Here is a 12,706-nt window from a genome sequence, read left to right on the forward strand (position 1 = left end):
GTCTGTCAGGGTAAGCAGTGACACTGGGTAAAGACCATCAGTTTGTACATCTCTGGACAGAAGGGTCCATTGGTCTTGGGTGTCTTTAACCACACAATGCATCCTGCATCTCTGATTTTCCACAAGGCCTGGAGATCACCTCAAGCTGCTGCAATCAGTGTGAGAGAAGCTTGCTTTTCCTTGATACATACAACTGTTCCTCAGCCTGAGGGGGAAGCAGTTCCTTTAACAATGGACAGCAGGCGTTTGTCTTCATATGTAGGTTAAGGCAGTGAGTGTTTCTTGTTTACATAGTACTTTGTAGAAAGGAATATAAAATACTTACTTTTCTTTTACAAATATAATAGTGTCAAGCAGCCTCATTTGTCCTTTTCTTGTGAGTTATAGCGGAAAAATTTAAGAATACTGTTTGTTACAGCCAACATCTTATGTCAAGAGAGCAAATCGTATCTTTACTCAACTAATGTTTGAAGCTCAAGTCTGTTTACTAGCTTTTACTTTTATAGCAGCACTTTCTTTTAAAGGATGGATGAGGTAAAGTTTTTAAATGTGAATTTCTGCCTCCTTCTGGGAATAACTTCGTATGAGCTGAGCCCTAGGCTGTTGATACTGACACATTTATTTCTCTTCCAGAGACCTTTTACCTAATGACTTTGTAGTCTATACCTACGATGAGGAAGGCACTCTGCTCTCTGACCGTCCCAGTGTGCAGGTACTTTGTTTTCCTCTGGATACTTTTCAGAGTTTAAAGTTGTCAGGGTTCCAGGACTGCCCTGTTGCCAGCCCCACAGGACATCTTCCACATCCTTGTATGATGGTCCTGGAGGAGACTGATCCATACCATACAGCTCTCTGCACTCATTAGTGAAGATTTGGGTTTAGAGCCAGGAGGTGGTGGCACACACCTTTAAACCCAGCACTCGGGAGGCAGACGCAGGGGGATCTCTGTGAATTCAAGGCCAGTCTGGACTATATAAAACAAACAAACAAACAAAAAAAGATTCATGTTTAAAAGATGGGAAAATAACTGTCTCTCTAATGACAGTCCTTACTGGTTGTGAAGGGGAAGAGTGGATAATTTGATGACTGGAGCTTTTACTGTTTTGGTAAAATGTTAGTATTTAAAAGCACACCTTCCTTTTGTTATTCATGTCCAGCAAAAACACATTGGTTTGTTATTACATATTCTGATATTCTGATTTTTTTTTTTTTTTTTTTGCTGACATTTCATTCCTGAAGAGGTGTGGTCCTCTCTGTGTCAGGCAACAGAACACTCTAGGGGACAGAGCTGGCCTGGAATTCTCCAAGTACTTGGCAGGTACCAAGCCTGGCCTGGTGGTGTCTTTTCTTCTCGGAGTGTAAACATTTCTAGTTTTGCTTAGGAGGAGTGTTTTATAGTCCCCTGGGCACTTAGGCATTGCACACTTTTTCTTTTGCAATAGTTCTTTTTTTTTTTTCTTTTCAGATTTTTTTAATTTGAATTAGAAACAAGATTGTTTTACATGACAATCCCAGTTCCCTTCTGCCTCCCATCCTCCCATACTACCCCCAACTAAAACCCTACCTATCACATACCCTTTCTTCTATTCTTCTCCTGACTCAACCTTTCTGCTCCCTCATGACCTCTGCATCCTTCCTCTTCTTCCCTTCTCATTCTCGTAGCTCCCTCCCCCCTCTTCCCGTGCTCCCATTTGCTCAGCAGATCTTGACCCTTTCCCCTTCTCCAGGGGACCATGTATGTCTCTCTTAGGGTCCTCCTTGTTTACTAGCTTCTCTGGCAGTGTGGATTGTAGGCTGGTAATCCTTTACTCTATGTCTAAAATCCACATATGAGTGAGTACATATCATCATGTTTGTCTTTTTGTGATTGGGTTACCTTGCTCAGAATGGTTTCTTCTAGTTCCATCCATTTTCCTGAAAATTTCAAGATTCCATTGTTTTTTTTCCACTGAGTAGCACTCCATTGTGTAAATGTACCACATTTTCTCTATCCATTCTTCGGTTGAGGGGCATCTGGGCTGCTTCCAGTTTCTGGCTATTACAAATAGTGCTGCTGTGAACATCGTTGAACAGATGTCCTTGTGTGAATGTTGCAATAGTTCTTATGAGAAGTTTTTTTTATTATTTTTTTGTATTTTTTTTCCCTTTTTTTTTTCAACTTTTTTTTTATTTGAATTAGAAACAGGATTGATTTACATGACAATCCCAGTTCCTTTCTCCCTCCCATCCTCCCCTACTACCTCTCCCCCAACTAAAACCCTATCTATCACATATCTTTGTGCTCCCTCTGGATGGTTGAGGCCTTCCATAGAGTGTCATCAGAGTCTATTGTATCCTTTGGGATAGGGCCTAGGCCCACCCCCGTGTGTCTTGGCTCAGGGAGTATTCCTCTATGTGGAATGGGCTCCCAAAGTCCACACCTATGCTAGGGATAAGTACTGAACTACTACAGGAGGTCCCGTAGATTTCTGAAGTTTCATCACAGAAACCCATGTTCCTGGGGTCTGGATCAGTCCCATGCTGGTATCCCAGCTATCAGTCTTGGAGCAAGAGTTCCCCGATGTTCAGGTCATCTGTTTCTGTGGGTTTCACCAGCCTGGTCTGGACCCCTGTGCTCTTCACTGAGGACCCCTGTCCTTCTCTGAATTTGGATTCCAGTTCAGTTCGGTGATTAGTTGTGGGTGTCTGCTTCTACTTCCACCAGCTGCTGGATGAAGGCTATAGGATGGTATATAAGTCAGTCATCAATCTCATTATCAGGGGAGGGCATTTAAGGTAGCCTCTCCTCTGTTGCTTAGATTGTTAGCTGGTGTCATCTTTATAGGTTTCCAGACATTTCCCTAGTGCCTGATTTCTCTGTAAACCAAAAATGTCTCCCTCTATTATGATATCTCCATTCTTGTTATCATCTATTCTTCCCCTGACTCAACCTTTCTGCACCCTCATGTCCTCTGCATCCCTCCTTTTCTCCCCTTCTCATTCTCCTAGCTCCCTCCCCCCTCTTCCCGTGCTCCCAATTTGCTCAGGTGATCTTGACCCTTTCCCCTTTTCCAGGGGACCATGTATGTCTCTCGTAGGGTCCTCCTTGTTTATTAGCTCCTTTGGCAGTGTGGATTGTAGGCTGGTAATCCTTTACTCTATGTCCAAAATCCGCATATGAGTGAGTACATACCGTGTTTGTCTTTTTGTGATTGGGTTACCTCACTCACAAATGTGAGTGAGGTAACTAGTTCCATCCATTTTCCTGCAAATTTCAAGATTCCATTGTTTTTTTCCGCTGAGTAGTACTCCATTGTGTAAATGTACCACATTTTCTCTATCCATTCTTCGGTTGAGGGGCATCTAGGCTGCTTCCAGTTTCTGGCTATTATGAGAAGTCTTTATTCCCACTGTTCTTGTTTCTCTTGAACTTTGTACTGCCTTGTTAGATGGAATCATGTATGTCAGTAACATGCTTTTGTTGTGTTCTTCAAAAGAACCGGAAGCAAATTCTTTAGTTTGCACTATATAAAAACATAAGGAAATGCTGACTTTGCCCAATTTCTTGTCCATTATCTGATTCCTTTATCTTACTGACTTTGCATTGTTTAATAGGAAGCTAGTAGAAGAGATTGAATGCACATTGTAGAATATTCCAGATAAAAGGTAATCCATCCATCTCTTCATTCATCCAGAGATTTCTATGGTAAGAAGCCGAAGATCACAGTTGATGCCCCTGAGCTCTTAGTGTTCTTTGTGGAGCCTCGTTCCCATACAGACACTGTTTAAGCTTGAATTCTGGTTCCGTGTTTATTGTCTGGTGAGATTGTACCAACTTGTTAGTGCTTTGGTATCTTCACTTTAACATGGGCATCGTAGCTGTGACTTCATGGAGTTACTGGGGCACTTTAATGAGTTAATACTTGAGGGTTGTTTACAAGAGATAGTCCAGCAATTTATAAATAAATATAACTATTTATTATTGAAAGGCTATCTACTTAATTTCAAAAATAGATTTCAATTGTATAGAAACTTCAGTAATTTAAGCTTTATAGAATGATAGTTTTTTGCTAGGTGTTTGAAAAATATCAGGTATCAACATGAGGCATTTCAATTATTTTTTGGTTGTTTAATATTGTTCAGGAAAATGAAAGTGTGTCAATAGATTTGAAATACAAAGTAAAACTTATACACTCATTTCTTTGCATGTGACTAGATTGTCCCTTACAATGACATGGTATTGTGTACAACACACACTTAATTTACATGTAAATTTGTAAGCTTTAAATGTTTTCCTTTGAGATTCTATTTCTTAAAATTGAAGCAATTAATAAAGCTGTTTTCTGCCTCTCACAAAGCCATTTTTAATAAGAAGAAAACTGGGCGATTACGTCGCTTGAGGACTTTGGGATTATTTTGGGACTTGGTAGAATTTCTCACAGCTCTGCCCCCTCTCACAGCTCTGCCCCTTTGGGCACTGATGCCCTTCCTTCTCTCTGAGAACAGATTGCCAAGGCTCCCTGGGCCCTGGGCTAGTGAGCGGTTCTATGGTGGTTCTGCTCTGCTCTGCCCTTAGGAGCCAGAGTTGCCTTGAGTCTGTGTGCTTCAGTGTGGTGCATACCAGGCGTTCTTCACTATGGTGCTTTTCTGCCTTTCAGTGTGATTATCAGTTTTGTAAACTTGAAAACACTATTTGTTGTGTTTTGAGAACTATTCTGGTGAAGGGAAAATTTCTCTCCATTCTTTGAAAGTTTGCTGGCTACAGTATGTTAAGAAATCAGTGTGGTTATAGCTAGCCTAACATGCTCTAGAAACTCACATACCCTGTTTCCTCTAGGAGTGGGGAGTTGGGGAACTTCGGAGAGAGCAGTAAGTAAAGTTTAGGAGAATTGTACAGGCCTGGAGAACATGAAGTGACCTGGGACAAAGTCCTTTGGCTTTGGAACAGATGGCCGTTTGTTAATGTTCTTGTGTGGGACTGGATAGAGAGCAAGGATATGTGACAAAAGTCTGCCTAAGTGTGTTGACAGACTGCAGACTTTCATCCCATTAATGAAATTTTAATAAAATTGAAGGGATTGGGTCTTTCTTGGCAGATTTGCTCATATAGATAAGGTACCTGCAGCAGAACTAAACAGTGTTGTGGAAATACTTCATAAAGCAAGTTATTAAACAGTCCATCAGGCTGATGGTCTCAGGGTCACCTGTTGGTACTGGCCAGCTTTATTGTTTCCCAGTGTGTCTTATTAGTGACACATCCTGCCCAGGTCCTTCTGTTTAATGGTTAACAAGATCAGTGATTGGTTAAGGAGTCAGCTTCTGAGGTTCTCCTTGGGAAAGTAATTACTGGAAAAAGTTACTGTTTTTACCTTCAGAATTTGGAGTTGTGTAAATCCCTCCACTTTTAAGTTTTTGTTCAGTAGTTCCTGTATTCAGCATTTGCCTCAAATCAGTTGTTCCTGATGGTTGTCCAATGGCAATGTTCGTATTTTATCTGTTTGTATTCAGGGTTCTTTCTCGCATATGAGGGTTGCTGAAGCTCTGCCATGTAAGCAAGTGCATTTGTAGAGCTTCTGATAGGAGATTCCTGTGAAAGGGGGTCAATGTTAGTATTCAGGCATCTGTACTGGCCTGTCCTTGGGGTTCTGACAGGATACACCCTCAGCTGCAGCCACTAAGAGCCACCTGTGCACATTCATTGTTCCTTTTATAGGGGCCCTGCCCACCTCCCATCTTCCTCTCCCCCTTCCCTCTCTGCCTGTCTTTCTGTCCCGTGCAGCCCCCTCTCCCATATTATTATTAATTGGTTTTTCAAGACAGTGTTTCTCTGTGTAACAGTCCTGACTGTCCTGGAACTAGCTCTGTAGACCAGACTGACCTCGAACTCAGTGAGATCATCCTGCTTCTGCCTCCCAGGTACTGGGATCAAAGGTGTGTGCCACCACTGCCCGGCTTAAATTGTTTATTAAAGTAGTAAAGTTTTTAGTCTTTCTTTTCATCGCACCTAGATGATCTTCTTCTTATTACTTTTGTGACAGAGTCTAACTATGTAGCCCAGGCTGGCCTGGAACTCTAGCTTCTCCTGCCTAGGAATGTGGTTAGCTTTGCAGTGTCTTGACAGATTTGAGCCATACAATAGCATTTGAAGCATGTGTGTTTTTCATTTAGAGTCATTGTCATTATCGGGGCTACGTGGAGGGAGTGCACAATTCAGCTGTTGCTGTGAGTGTCTGCTCTGGCCTCAGGTGAGGAGTCTGCCTTCTCTCCCCGATATCTGCCCTTGCCTCTCCTCCCCATTCCAGATTGGGTCCTTTTGGTGTTTAATGAAGTTGGATTTTACTTTGAGATACTAAAGACCTTTCCAGCCATGCCTCAAATATTCTTGGAATATTTGTTTAGAAAAACTTAGTAATTGATCAGTTGTTCAATGGGAGAATTTCATTTTTTGAGACTATAGAAAAATTTGCTATTTGAAACAAAATACATTTTAAATTTCTATAGCATGTTTTAAGGTTTTCTCCTGTTTTATTCCATGCAAGTATCACAGTGACAGAAAAAGGGCTTTTTAAAAATCATATTCACATAAGCAAATTATTAATTATTGTATTCACATAAGTAAACAAGGTCCAGAGAAATCCTGTCACACATCAGTTATAGTAACGCTACTGTTACTGGCATTGGAGGCCTGACTATGTGGAACTATCCCGATTGATGGAACTGATAGTTACTGCTTTCCATTTTCAAATCAGTTATAGATGATGGTTGCCATTGTCTTCATGTAAGGAACAGCATTAGTAAATGGTTGCTGTCTGCCAGGAAGTAGTCTAAGTATTTTGCGCATATTAAATAATTTAATGGGAACAATTCTATGTAGATTCTATACTAAGGCAAAGGTTAAATGATCTGCTGAGAGTCTCTGGGCTCGTAGAAATCACATTCCGGGTCAAACTCTGGTGCTGGCTGCCACCTTCCCTGCCAGCCACTTTGCAGGCCTCATGTTGGAGCTGAGTAAGTGGAGGACAGAAAGCTGACACTTACATGTGCTGGCCAGACTCTAAAGCCCATTCCTCCTTAGTGCACAGTAGCTTCCTTCTGTGTTTTAGAGATTAAAATTCAGCTCTGATTCTCCTGTGTATTTCTTTTTGCTTAACAATGGTTTGTGTCCCACAACCTGCAGAGGATTGCTGCATTTCGAGAATGCCAGTTTTGGAATTGAACCTCTGCACAACAGCTCGAACTTCGAGCACATATTTTACCCAATGGATGATGTCCAGCAGGAGCCTTTGAGATGTGGAGTTTCTAACAGGGACATAGAAAAGGAGGCCATAAAGGAGGACTGGCAAGAACACCCAAGTGTGACTCAGCTGCTGCGTGTAAGGAGCAATTGCACTCACTCTTTGGGCCTCAGACTGTTTTTAAGGAATCATAGCTTTTCAAACTAAAAAGTGTTCATTGAGTTTTTCTAGCTCCATGCCAGGTGTTGTTATCATAACCAGAGTATGGGAGGATGAGCAATCCATAGTTCTGGCAACTGAGAGGAGGGCAGTCTACATTTTAAAGGAAGGCAGTGGTCCTCTTAGGCATTGCTGTGCAATCATTGCACTCTGGCCAAGATAGCAGCGGAGGTTTCACTTTGATGCTGCCAACTCTAGGTGAGGAGAGAGAGAGAGAGAGGGAGAGAGAGAGAGAGAGAGAAAGAGAGAGAGAGAGAGAGAATGAGAGAGAGAGAGAGAGAGAATGAGAGAGAGAGAGAATGAGAGAGAGGGGGGGGATAGAGATTCAAGATCATTATTACCTCAGACATTGTTCAAGGACACTCAGGTCCCTGCTTTTGAGGATTCCCTGCACTACTCAAGATGTGGGGCTGTTGGCAGCTGTCGTTCCAGGGCCAGCTTACCTCAGCTACAGGGTGCTTCTTCTTCATGAATGACATGGTGCCCACATGCTGGGTGAGGTGTGCAGTTTTGTTTTGTGAGGTTAAGATGCATTTTTTACAATGCTGCTGTGAGGCATATTTTAAATTAACCAATACTTGACCACGACATTACTGTAACCACCTTTTCTGCCCCATACTCTCTAACCACTGGAGAGCAGTTAGGTACTTGCTTATTCTGTTTTGCATGAATTTCTATAAAAAGACATAACTAAGCCACAGTTTTATACTGTTGACCCTGCTTCATCTTTTTCTGTAAGATTCAGTAGGTGTTTTTTTTTTTTTTTTGTTTGTTTGTTTTTTTTTCCTGTCTTACCATGATAATTGGGTTCCCCTTTAAAAGGTGTATGTATATGTGCTTCAATTAAAAAAAAAATCAGCAATTCTGCTCTTTTGGAGACATAGGTAACCAATTTTATCTTTAGAGTTTTTCTCTTGTCAGTACAAATAACTAACACTTGTTTTATTGATAAGGTATGCTAAGTAAAACAGTCTATACTGCTTTTAGCAGATGTGAAGTCACATTAGATCTTAGGTCTGACCATTGCTCATATGGAATGTATCTGGCCTTTTAACAAACCTGTTCTTGGGCTTGTGTTTTAACAGAGAAGAAGAGCCGTGCTTCCGCAGACCCGCTATGTGGAGCTGTTCATTGTTGTAGACAAGGAAAGGGTAGGAATTGCTGACTTTTTTTCCTTTTTCATAAAAATGCAATTGGGAAGTGAATAATTTATGAAGGAAATATAAAACGCAATTAACAGTTGACTTAAGCGGTAATCTCAAAACTAAAATAGTGCATCCATCTATCTGTCTGTTTTGAGACAGGGGCTTGCTATGTCTTGAGCTCCTAATCTTCCTGCCTGAGTCTCCCGAGTACTGGAATTATGGGCGTGTACTCATGCCGGCTTAGTTTTATCCATAAACCTAAATGGGACAGTGTAACCCTGCTCTTTGTAGTGATTTCCTTAGGCTGTATTTGCCACCCTTTTCAGATTACTTGACAGGCTGTGGCTATAAGCCAGGACAGTTGGGTGTTGACTTGCTTTTTGCTGTTTCAGAGGATGTCTTCCTCACTCTAAGAGACCAGGCCCGGGTCCTGTCATGCTGCAGAAGCACTTATTATTTTCAGGGTACAGGGTTAACAGCTGGACACTTTCCATATTTGTCCTAAAACACTGAGCTACTAGTTTTCCTTGGGAGAGGTACTTCGTCCTTCTCAGCAACTATAAGATCATCGGTTCCTAACATAGCTCCTAAATAATTTACAGTGTAGATGATTGGAAATGTTCCAGGTGACTTCTATGTTTTTGTGTGTATGAAAAAGTATTTATAGACATGGTTTGATGGGCAAGCTGCAGAGAACATTTTGAAGTTCCTTTTTCCTGGTTTTAGAAGTCCCTTCTTGTGTGTAGGTTGGTAAAAGCCCTGGTTAGTCAGAGCTACATGTGTACTCCGTGTGTTTATGATCCCTTGGTGCTGGGAGGAAACAAGGGAAGGGAAGCCAGTGTGAACCCAGCCCTGGCAGTGACCGAAAGGTTCTGTTGAGTTTTTTGGACAAGTGGCAGAAATAGAGATTGAAAGTGTTTTTCTCTGTCATTCTCTCCAGATAGGCTGGTTATACTCATGTAGAAAATGGTTCAGAATAAAAGTGGTTCCATTTCCATCAAGCTCTGTTAAATGCAGGATCTGGCTGGACAGATACAACCACAGATTCTGTTATTAAGACGTTTGTCATGGAGCGAAGTCACAAACTCTGTAAGCTTTTCTTTTTGTTAGCAAGTAGGTTGTTTAAAATAACATTAAAATAGGCATGCAAATTTAGCGAGATACAAAGGGTGCATAAATACTTGGTTTAACATGGTAAAATTTCTATGTATCTCTATTTCTGTAACCACATAACATTTTTGAACTTGTGACCCTGGACTAATCTCTCATTATTACTGTAGCTTAGAGTCTAGAAATAGTTTATTGTTGATGTCATTAGCCTGAGAGATAAAAGATTAGGAAATCTATTAATTTTTCATTCTATTATCTATTTTAAGATTATACCTTTGTGAAATCTTGAGAATACTTTGCCACTAAAATCAATAAAAATAACTGAGAAGAAAATTTATTTTAAAGTTACACAATGTTTGAAGAAAACCAAGACTTCAATGCATCTCATTATTGTGCCTTATTATTCTTATTTATCACTAAAATGTGTCCCTAAGTGTATTAATTATTTTTTTGTTGCTGTGATAAAGTACCATGACTAAGACAACTTATAGAAGTTTATTTTGGCTTATGGTTCCTGAAAGTTAGATTCCTAGTGGTGGGGACACATAGCTGCATGTAGTAGACATGGTGGATGGTGCTAAGAGCTGAGAGCTTACAGCTCAACCACGATCTCAAAGCAGAGAGAATAAACTGGAAGTGGTGGGAAGATTTTACTTATAAAGCCCAGCTCCAGTGACATACTTCCTCTAGCAAGTCCCCACCTACTCACTTCCCCAACAGCACTATTGCCTGGGGACCAAGTATTCAAATGCCTGAGACTATGGGAGACATTTCTCATTCCAGGCACCACAATGAAATTGGTTCATTTGAAATGCCGGTAAGTGTCTAGATGCTTCCATTTTTGGTTTCGATGAAATCCTTGGCATTTTTTTCTTTAGTGTAGGGGATTGCAGAGGCATCTTGTTTCGCTGCTTTGTGAGTGTGGTTTTCCTCCTTTGTGTTTTCAGTATGACATGATGGGGAAAAACCAGACTGCTGTGAGAGAAGAGATGATCCGCCTAGCAAACTATCTGGACAGTGTAAGTTTTATTTCTTTTCATGTTGTCCTCACACAGTCTCAGAGCAAATTTAAAATGTGTCATTTTTGAGTTCTGATCGCTGGATGTATAAATGTTTGTTCTGTAACTCTCCCCCCCCCCCCCCCCCGCCCCGCCCATGAGACAGGTTTTCTCTGTGGCTTTGGAGGCTGTCCTGGAACTAGCTCTTGGAGACCAGGCTGGTCTCGAGCTTACAGAGATCCGCCTGCCTCTGCCTCCCAAGTGCTGGGATTAAAGGCGTGCGCCACCACCGCCTGGCTGTTCTGTAACTTTTAAAAGGAAAATACAAATGTAGAAAGACTCAGAAGAGCAAGAGGTTCCATATTGGCATCGGCCTCATCTTTAGAACAGATTGGGAAGGTGCTCTGGTGTTTGTGAAAGCACCTTTGCTGCTCTGGATTGAACGAATGGTGTTTTTAATAATGCTGCTGCTGCTGCTGCTGCTGTGTGTGTGTGTGTGTGTGCAAGAGAGAGACAGGCAGACAGACAGAGAGAGAGACACACAGAGACTCAGACAGAGACAGAGGCCCAGAGAGACAGACAGATCCAGAGAGACAGACACAGAGAGACGTACAGAGAGACAGAGGTACAGAGAAACAGAGACACAGGCCCAGAGAGAGAGAGAGAGAGAGACAGAGAGAAACAGAGAGAGAGAGAGACAGAGAAGAGGCAGATGCTGGAGTCCATGCAGTGGGAGATTGCTGTGATATGCACTCAGGTGCAATGATCATGACAGTGTTCTTTTGAAGACTCCCAGTGCGGCTCTAGAAGTAGAGCCTGGGGGCAAGAGAGATGGCTCAGAAGGTGAAGGTGCTTATTGCCAGCCTGGTGAATGGGATTTAATTCTAGGACCCACATGGTGGGAGAACTCCTGCAAGTTGTCCTCTGACTTCCATATGTGCACCGAGGCACAAATGCTTCCTACTCCTCTCTCATAATACATAATAAATGCAGTAAAAATAAAAAAAAATTCAGAGCTAGTACTTTGTATTTATTAGCCCACTCCTCACAACATCTGTGAAATAGACAGGAAATCTGCAGTCCTTTATCTTTGGTGTCTCTGTGGTTAGGATTTTAGGTAAGAGGTTAGAATGTTTATGGTTTAGAGTGAATTATACAGTATAGCCAGCGGGATCATGACATTTCTGCAGTAAAGTAGCTGAGTATTTATGTCTAGTCTGTGTTCTAGTTAGCTCTCCACTTTTAATGAACTACTTGGGACCCTGTCCCAGTCATACCCCATCTCTTCTCATGTTCTTCATGTATTTTACATATTTTATTTTTGTTTTCTCCCCAGATGTATATCATGTTAAACATTCGAATTGTTCTAGTTGGACTAGAAATTTGGACAGATAGAAACCCAATCAATATAATTGGAGGTGCTGGTGATGTGTTGGGCAACTTCGTACAGTGGCGGGAAAAGTTTCTTATAACACGCCGGAGACATGACAGTGCACAGTTGGTTTTGTAAGTGGCTTTAAAAAATGCTGTGAATGAAATGATTAGAAAAATGACTTTTGTTGCAGTGGTATTATGTTCTCTTGCCACTCATTTGTGTTTGGCTCATCCTTGTCTTTACCCCATGTCTTTCTTCATTCCTCCCCTTGTTACAGCCTATTTTACAGTTATTATTATTTTACGTGAACAATTATATGGAAAGACAAAATGATTTCTTGCTGAAAACATTTTCACATAATCAGCTTAAAAATCATCTCAGTTTAGACTCTGATTTTCCTAATTCATACTTGCCTGGTTTTTTTTCTTCTAGTATTGTATAACTGTCTTTGACTGTTTGACTAGGTATAAAATTCTGGGCATGCAAGTTTTTCCCCTTTACAGATTTGGAGGCAATCCCTTGTAAATGTATTTATTATGTTGCTGTCTCTCCTCATTAACATTTGTTAAATGAATAAATATAATACAGTTTTAGAAATATTTTTAACCTGAAAGATAGCTACCACCAAGGAAAAATCCAAAACTT

General features: G+C 41.1%; 1 protein-coding gene across 5 annotated transcripts in view; it reads left to right on the forward strand.

Annotated features, from left to right (window-relative positions):
• The window catches only part of Adam9 (ADAM metallopeptidase domain 9), a 67,155-nt gene that overhangs the window by 12,765 nt on the left and 41,684 nt on the right, over positions 1-12,706 (forward strand). For all 5 annotated transcript variants that reach the window (XR_004772488.1, XR_004772489.1, XM_027395315.2 and 2 more), the window contains exons 4-9: positions 634-712; positions 6,148-6,224; positions 7,157-7,352; positions 8,519-8,584; positions 10,636-10,707; positions 12,023-12,192. Coding sequence is in view for 3 of the 5 variants with exons in the window: in XM_027395315.2 (XP_027251116.1) it covers positions 634-712; positions 6,148-6,224; positions 7,157-7,352; positions 8,519-8,584; positions 10,636-10,707; positions 12,023-12,192 (660 nt within the window). In the remaining 2 variants the exon portion in view is untranslated. The remainder of the gene's footprint in view (positions 1-633; positions 713-6,147; positions 6,225-7,156; positions 7,353-8,518; positions 8,585-10,635; positions 10,708-12,022; positions 12,193-12,706) is intronic.

Source organism: Cricetulus griseus, assembly GCF_003668045.3.
Source record: "Cricetulus griseus strain 17A/GY chromosome 1 unlocalized genomic scaffold, alternate assembly CriGri-PICRH-1.0 chr1_1, whole genome shotgun sequence".
NCBI lineage: Eukaryota > Metazoa > Chordata > Mammalia > Rodentia > Cricetidae > Cricetulus > Cricetulus griseus.